The sequence below is a fragment of the Carex rostrata genome, chromosome 15 (assembly GCF_964058835.1).
Source record: "Carex rostrata chromosome 15, lpCarRost1.2, whole genome shotgun sequence".
Taxonomy (NCBI): domain Eukaryota; kingdom Viridiplantae; phylum Streptophyta; class Magnoliopsida; order Poales; family Cyperaceae; genus Carex; species Carex rostrata.
In genome coordinates, this window is record NC_135932.1 from 7,504,271 (window position 1) to 7,522,444 (window position 18,174).

An 18,174-nucleotide genomic window follows, 5' to 3' on the forward strand; every position below is an offset into this window, starting at 1 on the left:
TGGATTTATTCTAAAGTCAACTCAGTGAGGGATTCAATATTTCAATCTCTGATGGGGCACTTTGTATTTAATGAGGTTGTTCCACTTGGGTTATTTCTAATTATTTTATTAATTAAGTATCTATCTATATAGCTAGGGGTGTCAATGGCACCCTTTTATCCGTTTATCCGACCCGTTATCTTACCGGGTACGGGTAACGGCTTTTTCCGTTATCTTATCCGTTTTCGTATAAGATAATATTTAAAAATAAAATTATAGATATAGATATATATTTGTATGAAGATGATACATGATACAATAAAATTTTGTATTTATTAAATTTTCATTATACAAATTAGTTGTATTCATTATTTTTTTTTGTTTTGAAAGATATTTTATCGGAAGCATAAATTGAAATGTCAATAGTATTTCGTTATCCGTTTACCCGACCCTTACCATATTCGAAAAAACGAGTAAGAATAAAGATTTTTTTTCGTTATAATAACGGATACGGATATGAAAATGTCTCCACCCGACCCGTATCATACCCATTGACACCACTATATCTAGCTAATTTAGTCCGTTTTCTTTACTCCTCTTTGCAATGATATTATGATACAGAAATATTTATAAGGTTTTCTTTTATTATAGTCTTTGGTGCTCCTATTCATCCTCTTCTCTAATTTGTTCCGCCTACCTTGTAACTTGAAATATTTTTATTGTATAATAAAATTATGTAGTAGACATTTTGGCCTAGTTTCCACACAAAAAAAATGATAGCAAACGCTATTTTGAAAATGTATGTATTGACTCAAACTAAACACTTGGCAGGATTGTTCTGAAAAAAATAAAGAAAGAAAAGGTTCCTATTCAACAAATCAGCTCTACAGGTTAGGGCTGCAAACGAATCAAACTAAATCAAACTTATTCTAGTTTGAGTTTGAATAAGATTCGAACCAAACTAGTTTGATTTGTTTTCAAACGAACTTTAATCAACGAGTTAATTGCAATTTTTTTTTAATCGATATCAATCGAATCACAAACTACGAGCTTTTTTTGACATCTCTACTGCCCTTAATTTTTTTTTTAAATTGGATAGCTTAATCGATGTACTCAAAACTGATAGCTTCTAGCTATCAGTGTTTCAAAAAAAAAAAAAAATTGGATAGCTTAAACTAAGCATTGCATTGGATCTTATCTTATCATATCAATTACCCATTTGTACTTATTTGAAATGAAACCTTAATTTTGCAATGAGTCACTGGCGTTGCTCTAATTTGAACGGTACATGTTAATTTGAGATTTGAACCTAAATAGTTTGTGAACCAATTTCAAACAAACTATACCTAATTTGAGTTTGAATTTGAATAAGGTTTGAATCAAACTTGTTGAATTTGTTTCAGAACGAACTTATCAAACAAGTTAATTGCAAAAAAAAAATTCCAATCAAAATCAATCGAATCACGACCCATGAGCTTTTACAGGTCTACTTTCCAAAACAAAACAAAACAAAAAATTCTCTGTTTTATCTTTAATAGGGCTAATAGTGCATAACTGCAAATGCAACTACATGATGGGCCTGTTCCTGGGCCGGATTTATGTCAAGTTGTCAACCCAGCCCAATTCCAATACGATCCGTTTTTACCCATACTGAAAAGAAGTATATGGAATCAGCAAGAACTAATTTATGACGACTAGGACCCACACTCCAGACCCTTCTCCCCCATTACAGCCCTTCCCTAAATTGCGTCTGATTCCATGGCTTCGTCGCAATTTTACGGTTCCGTGGTTTCGACCAAGGGAAAGAGCCTTGTTCTTTCAATTGCACCTCGAATGCACCATCTTAGTCCTCCTAAGGTTTCTCTGTGGCAGCATCGTCGATTTAGTAACCCCAACTTCGTTTCGTTCAAGGTGCGGTTTTCACTAGGTGAATATTTTTCGATCCGTTATTTCTCAACTTACGAATTTCAAAGGTTACGGGAGTTTTCTGATTCGTGTACAGGGTTTAGGGTTTAGGGTCTTGTTTTTGTAACAGTATGTAATGTTCGGAAAAGTTCTCACTTCTCCTTTCGTTTTTCATATCCAGAGGCTGCTGGTTCCTTTGTGCGTAAAGAAGAACGTTGCGATCCCTCCCGAATTCGGATCAAATTCAGCAGCAAAGTCTAGAATTTCAAGTTCAAATTTGAATGAGGCTGGTACTAACAAAAAATACGCAAAAGTGCACGACTTTTGCTTAGGCATCCCTTATGGTATGTGCTCTTTTCTATTACACAAGCAATGAAGATGTATCAAAAGATAAAATCGTGCTCTCTTCTATTACACAAGCAATGAAGATGTATCAAAAGATAAAATCGATTGTTTGTAATAGTTAATTAACTCACACTGTCTAAATTAGTTTATCAATATGCTTATTTGTAAATTTATCTCTTGTACATTTTTGTAGGTGGATTGCTTTTTATCATGGGGCTTATAGGGTATATTGTATTCAGAAGCCCCGTCAGTTTGGTCTTAGGTGTCATACCAGGATTTGGTACAGTTGCCCTTGGTTTTTTTAGTATGATGGTTTGGAGGAAAAGCAAATCGAATTTCATTTTCATTCTTGGCCAAGCAGGTATATTATATTCATATTTCATTTTAATCAGTCAGCTGACATAGTTATCGGTACTCAAAATAACTGACTTGTAACTTTCCATTGTTTAATACTATTTTAGTTATTGCTGGGTTTCTGGCAAGGCAGTATTCTCAGGCCTTCATCCTGGTTTGTGGCACTCCTGCTTATTATCTGTTATAGCAAAGTAAAATTATTATCAAATATATAATTTCTTTTTATTTAAACCTCCGATCCTCCTATATAATTTTTCTTTTTTTTTCTATTTCTTTTTGTCTTGGTACAGACACAGAAAATCCTTCCCTGGGGGTTTTATGCTTTTCTCAGGTACTAATTACTTTATACATTTGTTTGGTATTACTGATTACTGATAGATGGAATTATTGAGGCCTCTATAGCTAAACTGTCATAACCCTGAATCGCTAAGTTTCATATGGGATGTAATTTTTATGTACTTCTACTCTGGTTTGTTACTTTTAACATTTATCTATTATTGAATCTTGAGAGCAGTTCTGCAATGGTGTGCTTCTATGCCTATGTGGTGTTATCTGGAGGAAATGCTCCACCAGGAAACAAATCCAAGGTTGTGTAGTGTATCCACACAGAATTTAAATCTCTACATGTAAATTAATTATTTTGGTTTCATTAGGTGAGATACAGAACTATTAACATAGCTCAGACTACAAACTATGTAGGGTTTGTGCAATTTTACTAGAATAGGTATTTTACCATCATTAGTTCTCCATTTGCAATTTTATATATGTAGGGTTCTTTCATTTTGTTGATGTTGGTAATTAGGCTTTAGACAAAGGAGCAAGGATCTTGATTTCATAGGAAATACTTGATTTGTTTTAATAATTTCTAAGCTGGGCTTTAAGTTCTGAACTTATTTTATTAATTTAACTTTCAAAAATATCTATTCTTTTGAAAAGATATACAAACTCAGATTACTAGGATCATGTCCGTTCATTGCAACGGAAACATATTATAAGAGTGAAATTTAAATGTTTAGTAAATTAGACTTAATTATCTCATGATCTTGTGTAGATCGGCTTGAATCAGACTTAGATTTATTTGGATTGGTCTATAGGCTTTGCTGAAAGCGTTGAACAGAAAAATGGGCCTTATGTTAGCCTCATATTGTTTGCACTGGGATCAATTTATTATTTAATAGAATAAATTTCCACGGGATGTTTTCTTTTTCTTTTTTTCTTTCTTTCTTTCTTTTCTTATAAAATTTTCATGCTGTTCAAGTGTTCTGAACTACTTCTGATCAATGACCAGCTACAGATATAGGAACATAAATTTACATGTTACGATAAAGATGAATCTCTAGCTTGAATTTGAATGGTTTCGTACCGCATCAAAGTTTGTGTTGTGAAAATCTAAACATATCCATCCTTAAAATCTACAATTTGTCACCCGCTGATGCGTACGACGACAAATGTGTATCTTCTTGAAGCTTGAACATTGCGAGAAGTAACACAACAGCACAATAAATAACATTGATTTGACTCGGATAAAAGGGCCAGTTACAAAGCAATATTCTCAGCAAAGAGTACATGAAAAGGGCAGAACTGCATAAATCGAATACTAAACCCTTACCAAATTAACCAGCATAGACAGTGCGACACACAATTCAAGTGCACTCAATGAAAAATAATTGAAGACAGATGCACGAGTCTCATGCTTGATTAAGTATATATGATGTCAATCACTGGTGGTTCTTGGCATCCTTCTTCTTGTGGTGCTCGTGGAATGCAAATCCAGCACCGCCGACTGCCGCAACAGCTGCAATCTCCTCCTTGGTCCTGTGGCTGTGTGCGTTCTCTGGGTCCTTCTTGGCCTGTTGCTTCTCATACTGGTCAACACATTTAATCTGAGGTTGATTCATTCAATGTACAAGATAATTCACTTAATAATTGAGGATAATTTTCTCACATAAAAAACAAAAATTAAATTAGGATAAGCTTTTTTTTTTTGTGGGGGTCATTGAGACGTCTGAATGAAGCGCTATATGAATAAATGCAAAATAAATTTGAGGACAGTGTCTATCATTAACTAAAAATACGCAAAATTAATGAAACAAATTTGTACAAATGATCAAAGAGCAATAATTTAGGCTGTAAACTGTACTGATATTATAATATTATGATATATTTTTCCACAACAGTACTATGCCCGGCCATTTTTATTAATAACCCAAAAAAAAAAGTTTTTTACAAAAGTAACTCCAAAATCTGAGTTTTTCCAAATATAACCAAACCGCCAGGCATGCTGGCGGTCCACTTCTATAGTGGACCGCCAGGCACACGGGTGGTCTGCTAGGGACCCGACCGCCAGCGTTCTGGGCGGTCCGATTTTTTTTTTTTTTTTTTTTTTTTTTTTTTTTTTTTTTTTTTTTTTTTTTTTTTTTTAGAGATCTGATTTTTTCTTAATATTTTCATTTGTTTTAGTTTTTTTTTCTTCGGGTATTTGCTGATGCATGAACGATCAAGAAATTGGAAAAAAAGTAATGGAAAGATAGATTTGGTTCTGAGATCACACAGATTCTCAATTCTTTAATAAAACTAATACATCAAGAACTAACTTCTGCCAAAAGACATGACGTCTGTTTAAATACAAACCCTAAAAACAGAAAATACATAAAAAAAAACATAAAAGACCCTAAAAACTCTAAAATTATAAAGAAAGGTCCAAAAGTCCATGAAGAAAGACTCGGATCGCGAATCTGAGCCCGAAAATGGGTGAAACGAATTGTTTCTGATCCGGTTTTGGGCTGTGGAGTTCCTGTCAAAATTTCAGCCCGATCCGACGGACGGATCAAAAGTTACGCCCCTTTTCGTGAAGCATGCGCAGGACCATATTGCATCATATTTGCCAAAAAATAAAACATTTGATATATTTATAAGTCATGTTGTCTAATTGTAGAAAAATCCAAATAAATTGAAATTTGTATCAATTATGTGTATTTTTTAATGCTCTACATTCTGTGTATTTTTCAATTATGTGTAATAACTTTTTCAGTTTGGTCCCTGTATCAGTCCAGACTTGCTGATTTATGAACAGAGGTCAAATTTAATGTTTTTAGTGCATTGCACTATACCAGCAGCTTTTGCCTAGTGCTTGGCTGCTGAGTTTGGACTTGGTACCATACCAGAGGTCAGTCTAGGGTGCTTTGTGCATGGACAGAGATCTAATTTGAGGTTTGAACATATTTTAGTATCTCTAAACTATTGTTTTAGTACCATAAATATAGAGAAGAAGATCAACAAGCTGTCAGAGCTTGAAATTTTTTGAATCAAAGCCAAGTCCTTAATTAGTGTTATTTTTAGATTTGTGATATCCAACTGACAAATCAATTGAAAGTTATAAAGAGTTACGACATCACTCAAGTGTTTTATTTTTTGGCAAATACTCCAAGCAAAACTAAAACTTCACAAATGAAAATATTAAGAAAAAAATCAGATCTCTAAAAAAAAAAAAAAAAAAAAGCGGACCGCCCGTGTCCCTGGCGGTCCGCTATAGAAGTGGACCGCCAGCATGCCTGGCGGTTTGGTTATATTTGGAAAAACTCAGATTTTGGGGTTACTTTTGTAAAAAAACTTTTTTTTTTTTGGTTATTAATAAAAATGGCCGTACTATGCCTAAGAGGTATGCACTTAATTTATTTCCCTTTAATCATCTAGTTATTGATCAATTTATCTAGTAATTTACCAACAAAGTTAACTACTCAGGATAATAGCATGATGTATATGTAGCTATATATACCAGGGCATATGCACCAGGAGCAAGGGTAGTGAGCCCGCTGATCTGCTCCACGTGCTTGTGGTGCTTCTCCTTCTTTTCATAATCAACGGGACCTTCCTCTTCCTTCTTTTGGTGGAACAAGTGGTTGTGCTTCTGCTCCTCTTCGGCCATTGTTATCTAAATCTGTGATAACTGCTACTTAATTAACTGAATGCTGTTATAGGAGATGATGAGTAGATTAGTTGCTGTGGAAATTATGCAATATGCCAAGGGTTTATATAGGCTGAGAATTTTGGAGGGGGTGGAGGGTAAAGTTACAAAATTGCCCTTAGCAAAGTCATCAGATCATGTATTGATTTTGTTTAGTGTGTGGTGTTATTGTGAGCCTTGATTGATGTTAAGTGTTAACAATTATATGCTTAGAAAAGTTTGGATCGATGAGGGTCCCTAGATAACAACCGCACAAAGAAAGTTGCAAATTAAGATACTTTAAATAGATAAATATCCACTTTTTTTTTATGGTTGTCGACAATTGCCAACAACAGATATATTGATAAAAAAGTTTTATACAAATTTTACATATACAGATACTAATTAGAAACTCCGCCTCCTATACAAAGGAGTTATTAATTCTCATCTCAACCACTTGTCAAGATTCACTAGTTCTATATTAAATGTTTATTCGCCAGTTTTCTATCTCTAGTGCCGTATCGGTGATAAACTGATGCACCGCTTTCCTTTTCGCCGAGAATAGCCTCCTATTCCTCTCCCTCTCGAGAGCTCATACTCCTGCCGCCCAAATTAGGTCCCAGTGCAATCCTTGTGCATGTTGTTTCCTTCCATTAATCCAGGTGGAGATTATGTCCACCTAGCCCATAATGGATGTTGTACTCCGCCATCAAGCCACTCCAAAAATTTGCCGCATAGACGCAGTCCCACATAATGTGGTCCCTGTTCTTCACCGAAATTCCAGAGCAAATGTGACAACCCGTGGGGACCGAACACCCTCTGTACAACAATACCTGTTGAGTTAGAAGTTTATCATCCAACATTAGCCAGATAAATATCTTGACCTTCATTGGGACCTTCAACTTCCAAATTTTATTGTTACTCCATGATATAATCCTGCTATGGTGCATTGCTTTGTATGCCGATGCACAGGAAAAAACCCCAGACGGTGTCCATCTCCTTTCTCTGACTCCCGCATATATTCACACTGATGATGTTAGAAAATAGTGCAAAGTCGTCAATTCTTTGACAAAGAAGGAGGCTTCATGCCCCAAGGCATCCATTTGAGATACCAATGTCAGTCCGTGCAGTGCTTTTATCGTTTGTGGCCATAGTATTGTTAGATTATTTTCAATCACCCACAACCACTTAGTAAGCAGGGCATCATTCTGACATCTCAAATCAATGATACCCAAGCCTCCATTGTCCTTTAAGGCACATACTCGTTCCCAATTAATAAGGCAGTTAATCCCTTTACATGTGTCATTCCCATACATGAATTTTGAATGCCTCCATGTAGTGTAGCGGCATAACTGATAATACTGCTTTGACTAGTGTGATTCTGCTGCCGTATGATAGAAAGTTGGATGTCCATCCCTCTATTCTCCGTTGTACTGCATGTAGCATTGGTTAGTAGTCAATTTTCCTCAGTTTTCTTATGTCTCAGATGCAATGATGGACTGTAATACGTATATTGTTCGCACAGAATATATGCTACAAAGTTTCGGTATAGCAAGCTATACCTTTTAAATCTTTGTTATACTCTGTCAAATCAGATAGCAAGTGCACTATCCTATCGATGAGTATGCTCAGGTATCGATCCACAGGGACGGAAGAAAATGACCGGACTCGTCTTAAAATCACTTGAGGTTCTAGAAGTGAGAGAAATTGGTTTGATTTGGTCCTAACAATTCTAATGATTTATGACAAGTTTAAAAGGCAATAAAGAGAATTAAAGTTGTTTTCAATTAATAAAAATGTGTTTCCAGGGTTCAGATTTCATTTCTGTTCAGCCCCGAGGCATACGGCCCGTACGGATTCCCGTACGGCCCGTAGGGGACCTCGAGTTAATGCTGCAGCTACTGTTTTCTGCGTTGATGCTAATGTTTAGGGTTTCTATCGACCAGATCTAGATACCTAACCTCAACTTTTGCATTTTGGCCTAGTACCCGATTACCGGACTCAAATACTTCCCTCTTAGATGCGTTAAACCTCAACTTTCGCATTTTGGCCTAATTTATCCAAGTTACTTGTTGGTTTACTAAAAGTATCCAAGGACTTTCGCCTCAAGGAAAGTTTCACCTTTCGGGTACTCCTTGGTTTCACCCTACTTCATATACTTTATTCGGTTGGATTAAATGTCATAGACTTGGCTCCTAACACTTAGATGTGCGCATTCATCTAACGGGATGACTAATCAATTCAAGCAAGCACAAATAAAGCAATCAAAATACTACTCAACAAGGTAAAAACAAAGCATTCAACACAAAATCCAAGTAGCATGCAAACAAAGCCAAACTAGAAACTATATCTTAGCCCTAGAAACAAAGTAAATTAGCTACTCATGTTCATAAGATAACACAAATAACAAGAAATAAAAGAGTTCATGACAAAACAGTGGAAAATCCGAAGATCCGTTGCAAACTCGCGTTTTTCACTTCTCTTCCTCTCCTCCTCCTCTTGTCTTTTGCTCCAAGAAAGGTTGTCCAAGTTCCAGTGGTGAATCCCCCTTTTTTTGGTGTGTAATTCTCTCATTTAATGCCCCATATCGCGTCTGCAGAGGCTTCCTTTTCGGCCTCCTTAAATTAAGCTGATTTCAGATTCCAGCTGGATTTTCCAATTTAGCGTCGTACGGGCCGTATGCCTGTGCTTTGTCTTGGAGACTTCGTGCCTCTGTTGTGGAACCTTCTGTGTGGTTGGGCAGATCCTGTACGGCCCGTAGGGAATATCATACGGCCCGTATATGAAAAATTGTCAGATCCAGTTTTTCGCCCCTTTTTCCTGCAAAATACCAAACAAAACATAGCAGTACCACATTTCTTCGAAATACAAGTAAAAAGTCCACATTTATAGACTTTAAAACACAGGTTTTAGTGCAAATTAGGGCTGTAAATTAGACATAATATGGAGATATCATATATCATGTCTACTAGTATCGCAATCGGGACGAATGTGTTATTACTTCGATTAATCTGCAACCCCATAAGCTCGGCGTAAACATCTAGGACATGCGTTGGGATTTTTAATGAAATGGGATGTGCTTCGCAGATTATCAATGTATCATCCGCATACTAAATCATTTCCAGTCGTAACCTTATGTATTGGCATGATTTCTGTCACATTGTGCAGAAATCTATTGAGGGAGTTCGCAACTAGGATGAAGAGCATGGGTGAGAGGGGGTCTCCTTGCCGCAAGCCCCTTTTGTGAGTAAAAAACCTCGTGTACGACCCATTGACTCTGATTGTTGAGGAGGATGTACATAGTATACTTAGAACCTATGTTACCCTGACACTCCTAGAAATCCATCGTACCCGTGTCTGACACGTATCCAACACCGACACGGCCACGATACGTATCAGACACGCCACTGGCGCGTCATCTTACGTGGCGTATCCTTAATCCTTTGATACGGTCTCCGACACGCTTTGACTCGTCTGGATACGGCCTAGACACCGATCTGACACGGCCTGGTCCATAGCTGCTCCCTGTGTACCGCGCCTGCTGTGGTCCACCTAGCTAGGTTGCTGCTCCTGGTGCACCCAGCCTGCTATGAACCGCGTCAAAAATTGATTTTTTCTTGCGAAGAGGAGGATTCGAACTCGGGTTGCTGCTGAAACCGTCAAAGTCACTAACCACTGGAATACTTTACCTTTGATGTTATAATTTACTAGTGTTTATGTTTAATGTATATTTAGAACTTTTGATATTTAATTATATAATACAAGTATTATTAAATTAATTATATAATATAATAGGTGTGTCGTGTCCTTGATTTTTGAGAATTGTCGTATCACCGTACCCGTGTCGTATCCGATACGATACCCGTACCCGTATCCATGCAACATAGCTTAGAACCAAAGATATCCAGCTTGGAGAGAAACCTCTCTCCACCAAGAGTTTTATAAGAAAACACCAATCTACCGTATTGAAAGCCTTCTCAAAATCAACCTTATATAGTATGGACGGTAGCTTCTTTTTGAAACAAAAGTTTAGGAATTCCCTTGCCGAGAGCAAAGATTCCATCAAAGATCTACCTTGAATGAAAGTTGTTTGGTTGTTCGAGATTAGGAGCTAGAGGTGAGGTTGTAACCTATTTGCCATGATCTTGGTGATGATCTTCGTCACCGTGTTAATAACACTTATCGGTTTGTAGTCTGAGATTCGTTATGGGTTTTGTTTCTTCAGGATCATGGTAATTGCCGCTTTGTTGATGCACCTGATGTTAACATTGTTTTTTACGAATTCTCTAATAAGCTCTATCAGATCAAATTTAATCATATCCTAGAAGGCCTGATAGAACTCAATCGGGAAGCCGTCTCTGGACCACTTGCCTTTCCTTTAGGCATGCCATGCCAGAGATTACCCTGAGAATATCTGCTTCATCAATGATATTATCTAACGACTGTAAATAAATTTTCAATAAGTTTTTATTGCAACATTTTCAATTTATGTCTTTTTAATTTTAATTCTAACTATATCGTGTGCATAACGTGTAAATAAATTTATATTTCTACACATAAATAGCATAAAAAATATTCATTGAATAAAGAAAGGTGGACTAATTGATCGAATGGTTAATATTAATTTGATTTTTTTTATAGCTATTGACAGATGAAGACATCTACGTGCTTAATATAAGAATATAGATCTGCAGACTTAAATAGAGTCAAAACCGAGTCAAAAGATAGACGATGTGCCCTCTCATACTCAAGCACAACTAGCACAACCACCCCAGAAATATAGCTCAAAATAATACTAGCATCCAACGCAATAAAGTAACATCGCTTGAACATGATAGGACATTATCATTTTGAATTCAATTTGTATTGAAATACGAATGTTGGTACTCGGTATTATAGTGACAAATGAATTATTTGGGTTCGGTTTGGTGAGATCGAAAGTTTGTGATTCGAGAATAATTCGGGTATAATTTGGGAATGATTAGGAATTATCAGGACTAGAGATCTCAGTCCAGCAAGAAAGCAAAAAAAATATCAAAAAAAAAATGGTATGGAAAAAATTAGGGAAAAATTCGCGAATAATTTGGAAAATTTGAAAAAAAATTCGTAAAATTCACGAATTATTCGGGTTTAATTCGGTCAAAGTTCAGCCAACTGAATAATTCAGCGTTCAGTTCGACATCACCAAAAAAAAAACCAAATTATTCGAGTATAATTCGAATATAATTCACAAATCTTGTGACTATGAGTACAAATATAATACGATTTGAGAAATGTTGGTGCTACTGGGGTAATTAACTAGCGTGAGCTGGTAGGTTTCCTGTCGCTGCTTTAAAGAATTATAAAGGTAATAATGTGGTACAGCTGCTGTATCTGCCGAGCCTAGCTAGAATCCGAATCGGCTGTAATTCCGGAAGGGATTACCGTTCAAATATTTTCTGCACAGATCTCGAAAAAAAGTAAGTTTTCATGCACAAATCTCGAAAAAGAATAACGGTTCGGATTGAGATTACAGGGTCCTGTAATTCCCAAAGAATTACAGCAGATTTATTTTCGCCTAGCTAAGTTCACATCAGCGAGCCTAGCTAAGTTCATTCACTCCGTCCGTCTACAATTTGAGTACGTGTTGCATCTGCCGACTTCATCGTCCAATCCATATTTGTTTTTATTTTTTTATATTCGAAGCTCTTCTATTACCTCCTAAAAGTCGCATAAAAGGATCTACCACCTGTCTCTCATACCTTTCTGTAATTATGCCTCTTTGAGTCTTTGTTTAATATGTAACTAGATATTTCATCCTTTTATATATTATCAAAGGGTAGACCTGGCTCACATGAACAACATCTTTTTGTTTAACATATGTATTTTGGCAGCTCTTATTATACCGGTAATTTATACATTAATTTTCTTCTCACAGAATAAAATTTATATGATTTTCTTTTACCTTTTACGAATTTACACTAATGGATTATGGACCAGTTCAAGATTTCCTTACCTTTTACGCTGCTAGATTGACTAAAATCAAGATATGAATCTAATCAAATAGAACTTATTCTATTGTTAATTTGTTACGTTGCTGAAACATTTTTCTATTATAAGTTATCATTATATTAACAATTTTGAGCTGTGATATAAGCATGGATTATTAAAAATTAATAGTTGTATCTATTAGTTGCATTATTTGTGATTCGAATTTAAATAGTTCGCGAATCAATTTTGAACGAATTATATTTGGTTTGAATTTGATTGAATATAATTCAAATCGAACTAATTTAATTTGTTTCAGAATAAACTAATTTTGAATTAAATTAAACTCAAATCGAATAATGAAGTACGATTTTTTTTTTCACTCGTGTCTATATGTCTACTTTCCGAAACAAAACAAAAATTATCTGTTTTAATAGTGCATAACTGAAAATGCAACTGCAACTGCATCCTGGGCCTGGACCAGATTTATGTCAAGTTGTCAACCCAGCCCAATTCAAATACGATCCGTTTTTACCCAAACTGAAAGAAGTATCCGAATCAGCAAGAACGGACCGTATGACATCTAGGATCCACACTCCAGACCCTTCGCCCCCGTTTCAGCCCGGAAGCGTATTCTCTGCGGAGTCGTTTCGTGCAGAGTTTTTAATCTGATCCGTTCATTTCGGATCAGACGGATCAGATTAAAATCTCCGTAAAAAAAATTTTTCTCTTTTTTTTTATTCAATTCGGACAAGATCTTCCGAAACGAACGAACCATTCCATGGCTTCGTCGCAATTTTACGGTTCCGTGGTTCCGACCAAGGGAAAGAGCCTTGTTCCTTCAATTGCACCTCGAATGCACCATCTTAGTCAGGGGCGGACGCAGGATTTTTGTCAGGGTGGGGCAATAATCGGATGCAAATAGCTTATCGGGTTCAAATCCAATAGCTTATCGGGTACAATTCAACATAACAAAAAAAAATACCAATCAATATAATAAAAATCCAAAATTACTTGAAAAAAATCAACAATTCAACATTTATAGGGAATTTTGGTTCAACTAATTTTCGCTATTTGGGATCCGCGCCTATTTGGGCTATGCTAATTTGTTTCGCTTAGAGTTTATATGGGCTCCGTTCCGTCTATTAGAATTCCAGAATGGGCTATGGGGGGGCAATTTGAATTCCAGGGAGGGGCAGAGGTCCGAAAAGCAGATTTTTAGCACTATTTTTGAAAATCCAGCGGGGGGCAGCTGACCCCCCCTGTGCTACAGTGGATCCGCCCCTGATCTTAGTCCTTCTAGGGTTTCTCTGTGGCAGCATCCTCCATTTAGTAACCCCAACTTCGTTTCGTTAAGGTGCGGTTTTCACTAGGTGAATATTTTTCGATCCGTTATTTCTCATCTTACAAATTTCAAAGGTTACAGGATTTTTCTGATTCGTGTACAGGGTTTATGGTCTTGTTTTTGTAACAGTATGTAATGTTTGGAAAAGTTCTCACTGCTGCTTTCGTTTTTCATATCCAGAGGCTGCTGGTTCCTCTCTGCGTAAAGAAGAATGGTGCAATTCATCCCGAATTCGGATCAAATTCAGCAGCAAAGTCTAGAATTTCAAGTTCGAATTTGAATGAGGCTGGTACTAACAAAAAATACGCAAAAGTGCATGACTTTTGCTTAGGCATCCCTTATGGTATGTTCTCTTTTCTATGGAGATGTATCAAAAGATAAAATTGATTGTTTCACATGTCTAAATTAGTTTATCAAAGGTTACAGGATTTTTCTGATTCGTGTACAGGGTTTAGGGTCTTGTTTTTGTAACAGTATGTAATGTTTGGAAAAGTTCTCACTGCTCCTTTCGTTTTTCATATCCAGAGGCTGCTGGTTCTTCTGTGCGTAAAGAAGAATGGTGGAATTCCTCCCGAATTCGGATCAAATTCAGCAGCAAAGTCTAGAATTTCAAGTTCGAATTTGAATGAGGCTGGTACTAACAAAAATTACGCAAAAGTGCATGACTTTTGCTTAGGCATCCCGTATGGTATGTTCTCTTTTCTTTGGAGATGTATCAAAAGATAAAATTGATTGTTTCACATTGTCTAAATTAGTTTATCAATATGCTTATTTGTAACTTTATCTCTTGTACCTTTTTGTAGGTGGATTGCTTTTTATCATGGGGCTTATAGGGTATATTGTATTCAGAAGCCCTGTCAGTATGGTCTTAGGTGTCATACCAGGATTTGGTACAGTTGCCCTTGGTTTTTTTAGTATGATGGTTTGGAGGAAAAGCAAATCGAATTTCATTTTCATTCTTGGCCAAGCAGGTATATTATATTCATATTTCATTTTAATCGGTCAGATGATATAGATATCGGTACTCAAAATAACTGACTTGTAACTTTCCATTGTTTAATACTATTTTAGTTATTGCTGGGTTTCTGGCAAGGCAATATTCTCAGGCCTTCATCCTGGTATGTGGCACTGCTTCTTATTATATCTTATAGCAAACTAAAATTATTATCAAATATATAATTTCTTTTTATTTAAACCTCCGATCCTACTATATGATTTTTGTGTTTTTGGCCAGGCAAGGTAAAATTATTATCAAAGTTATTGCTGGGTTTCTGGCAAGACAATATTCTCAGGCTACCATACATTATAATGCATAGACATTTTTGTACATTGGACTATAAATCACCAGATTCAAAGTCTAAATAACCGATCCAAACCGTTAATCTTGTTCTCCATATTAATATGTCTTTGGAGACAATTTTACATTTTTTGAAATTTTTTTTTACTATTTTTTGAAATTTATTGAAAATCGTTGTTCTCCTTATGTTAGCCTCATATTGTTTGCAGTGGGATCAATTTATTACTTAATAGAATAAATTTCCACAGGATGTTTTTCTTTTTCTTTTTTTCTTTCTTTCTTTCTTTCTTTTCTTATAAAATTTTCATGCTGTTCAAGTGTTCTGAACTTCTGATCAATGACCAGCTACAGATATAGGAACACAAATTTACATGTTACGATAAAGATGAATCTCTAGCTTGAATTTGAATGGTTTCGTACCGCATCAAAGTTTGTGTTGTGAAAATCTAAACATATCCATCCTTAAAATCTACAATTTGTCACCCGCTGATGCGTACGAGTCTCATCCTTAAACCCTAAACCCTGAACTCCATAATGAAAAATAATTGAAGACAGATGCACGAGTCTCATGCTTGATTAAGTATATATGATGTCAATCACTGGTGGTGCTTGGCATCCTTCTTCTTGTGGTGCTCGTGGAATGCAAATACAGCACCGCCGAGTGCCGCAGCAGCTGCAATATCCTCCTTGGTCCTGTGGCTGTGTGCGTTCTCTGGGTCCTTCTTGGCCTGATGCTTCTCATACTGGTCAACACAATTAATAATTGAGGATAATTTTCTCACATAAAAAAACAAAAATTAAATTAGGATAACCTTTTTATTGTGGGGGTCATTTAGACGTCTGAATGAAGCGCTATATGAATAAAAAAAATAATAAAATGCAAAATAAACCGATTTTTTTATTTATATCCAAAAAATAAATTAAATTTTAAAAAATAACCGAACCGGTCATAAATTTTGAAAATTTATGGGTTATTTTCAAAATTTAACGGTTAACCGATTTGGGTAGTTTTCAAAATTTATGACCGGTTTGGTTATTTTTTAAAATTTAATTTATTTTTTGGATATAAATAAAAAAATCGGCAAAATAAATTTGAGGACAGTGTCTATCATTAACTAAAAATACGCAAAATTAATGAAACAAATTTGTACAAATGATCAAAGGGCAATAATTTAGGCTGTAAACTGTACTGATATTATAATATTATGATACATTTTTCCACAACAGTACTATGCCTAAGAGGTATGTACTTAATTTATTTCCCTTTAATCATCTAGTTATTGATCGATTTATCTAGTAATTTACCAACAAAGTTAACTACTCAGGATAATAGCATGATGTATATGTAGCTAAATATACCAGGGCATATGCACCGGGAGCAAGGGTAGTGAGCCCGCTGATCTGCTCCACGTGCTTGTGGTGCTTCTCCTTCTTTTCATAATCAACGGGACCCTCCTCTTCCTTCTTCTGGTGGAACAAGTGGTGGTGCTTCTGCTCCTCTTCGGCCATTGATATCTAAATCTGTGATTAACTGCTACTTAATTAACTGAATGTTGTTATAGGAGATGATGACTAGATTAGTTGCTGTGGGAAATTAATGATGCAATATGCCAAGGGTTTATATAGGCTGAGAATTTTGGAGGGGGTACGTGGAAGGTAAAGTAACAAAATTGCCCTGAGCAAAGTCAACAGATCATGTATTGATTTTGTTTAGTGCGTGGGGTTATAATTGTGAGCCTTGATTGATGTTAAGTGTTGACAATTATTTGCTTAGAAAAATTTGGATGAGGGTCCCCTGGATAACAACTGCATCAAGAAAGTTGCAAATTAAGATACTTTAAATAGATAAATATCCACATTTTTTTTTATGTGCCGACAATAGATATATTCATAAAAAAGTTTTATACAATTTTTACATATACAAATACTAATTAGAAACTCCCCCTCCTATAACTAGTGGAAAATGAGGAATCAGGATTGGTTATATACGCCTATTAGTATCGGAATATAACCGATCCTGATGAAGGCGATACTAATACTATCAGGATCGGTTTTTAATTTTTTAACCAACCGATCTTAATAAGCACTTATCTAGATCAGTTATATCTGAGAACCGATCCTAATAGTTTTTTCCCCATTTTTTAATACCCATTTTAAAATACAATTAGTATTGGATTTCATTAAAACTGATCCAGATGCTAAACTATCAGGATCGGTTATACATCAAAACCGATCTTGATAGTTAAGTATCTGGATCGGTTTTGTTTGTACAACCGATCTTGATATATTTTTTGAAATTTTTATATTTTTATATTTTGACATATCAAGATCGGTTGTACATAACAAAACCGATCCAGATACTTAACTATCAAGATCGGTTTTGATGTATAACCGATCCTGATAGTTTAGCATCTGGATCGGTTTTGGTTTTTTATTTAAAACCGATCTTGATATGTCAAAATATAAAAATATAAAAATTTCCAAAAAAAATATCAAGATCGGTTGTACATATCAAAACCGATCCAGATACTTAACTATCAAGATCGATTTTGATGTATGACCGATCCTGATAGTTAGCATCTGGATCGGTTTTTGTTTTTTATTTAAAACCGATCTTGATATGTCAAAATATAATTTTTTTTATTTAAATTAGTTTTCTAGATTAGATTTTTAAATAGAACCGATCCTGATGTTTGGTTGAATCTAAAAAATAAAATTTTATTTATTTGGCCAGCTTCCATATATATATGCTGACCCAATATGCTATTGATACAAATCACATACAAATATTGAAATATATATGCATACAAATCACATACACATCCTAAATTAAATATCATACGCAAATCCTAAATTATTACAAAAAATTCATGTTCATGCAAATTAAGTTTACACATCAAATCCTAAATTGTTGTACTTCTTCTCGGCTTTCTTCATTTAGGAAAATTTGAACCCACATTTTCCGAAAGTCGCCCAAACATTGTACAGTATGTTTAGCGGGAATATCCTGCATTTTTTAAAAGATAGAAGATCATGCAC

General features: G+C 35.4%; 4 protein-coding genes across 5 annotated transcripts in view; 2 read left to right on the top strand and 2 right to left on the bottom strand.

Annotated features, from left to right (window-relative positions):
* Nucleotides 1-1,655: 1,655 nt before the first annotated feature.
* Nucleotides 1,656-3,778, top strand: LOC144566218 (protein FATTY ACID EXPORT 5-like). Its single transcript, XM_078316173.1, has 6 exons — nucleotides 1,656-1,890; nucleotides 2,066-2,228; nucleotides 2,423-2,590; nucleotides 2,691-2,737; nucleotides 2,874-2,914; nucleotides 3,098-3,778. Exons 1-6 carry the CDS (start codon nucleotides 1,738-1,740, stop codon nucleotides 3,177-3,179), a joined length of 654 nt encoding a protein of 217 aa, XP_078172299.1. The 5' UTR covers nucleotides 1,656-1,737; the 3' UTR covers nucleotides 3,180-3,778.
* LOC144566219 (uncharacterized) overlaps nucleotides 1,794-18,174 on the top strand; it is a 47,475-nt gene continuing 31,094 nt past the window's right edge. Inside the window, exons 1-5 of the mRNA XM_078316176.1 lie at nucleotides 1,794-1,906; nucleotides 14,019-14,181; nucleotides 14,364-14,526; nucleotides 14,642-14,809; nucleotides 14,910-14,956. Of these exons, the coding sequence (XP_078172302.1) occupies nucleotides 14,179-14,181; nucleotides 14,364-14,526; nucleotides 14,642-14,809; nucleotides 14,910-14,956 (381 nt within the window). The 5' untranslated portion in view covers nucleotides 1,794-1,906; nucleotides 14,019-14,178. The remainder of the gene's footprint in view (nucleotides 1,907-14,018; nucleotides 14,182-14,363; nucleotides 14,527-14,641; nucleotides 14,810-14,909; nucleotides 14,957-18,174) is intronic.
* Nucleotides 4,084-6,600, bottom strand: LOC144566220 (abscisic stress-ripening protein 2-like). Of its 2 annotated transcripts, none has more exons than XM_078316177.1 (2): nucleotides 6,359-6,600; nucleotides 4,084-4,466 (listed from the first exon to the last, which is right to left on the bottom strand). In XM_078316177.1, the coding sequence occupies exons 1-2, from the start codon at nucleotides 6,506-6,508 to the stop codon at nucleotides 4,302-4,304; spliced, it is 315 nt and encodes a 104-aa protein (XP_078172303.1). In that variant the 5' UTR covers nucleotides 6,509-6,600; the 3' UTR covers nucleotides 4,084-4,301. The 2 variants fall into 2 exon arrangements, with proteins under 2 accessions (XP_078172303.1, XP_078172304.1); XM_078316178.1 differs by having other exon boundaries at nucleotides 4,084-4,448; nucleotides 6,359-6,596.
* LOC144566221 (abscisic stress-ripening protein 2-like) lies at nucleotides 15,528-16,735 on the bottom strand. Its single transcript, XM_078316179.1, has 2 exons — nucleotides 16,495-16,735; nucleotides 15,528-15,878 (listed from the first exon to the last, which is right to left on the bottom strand). The coding sequence occupies exons 1-2, from the start codon at nucleotides 16,642-16,644 to the stop codon at nucleotides 15,732-15,734; spliced, it is 297 nt and encodes a 98-aa protein (XP_078172305.1). The 5' UTR covers nucleotides 16,645-16,735; the 3' UTR covers nucleotides 15,528-15,731.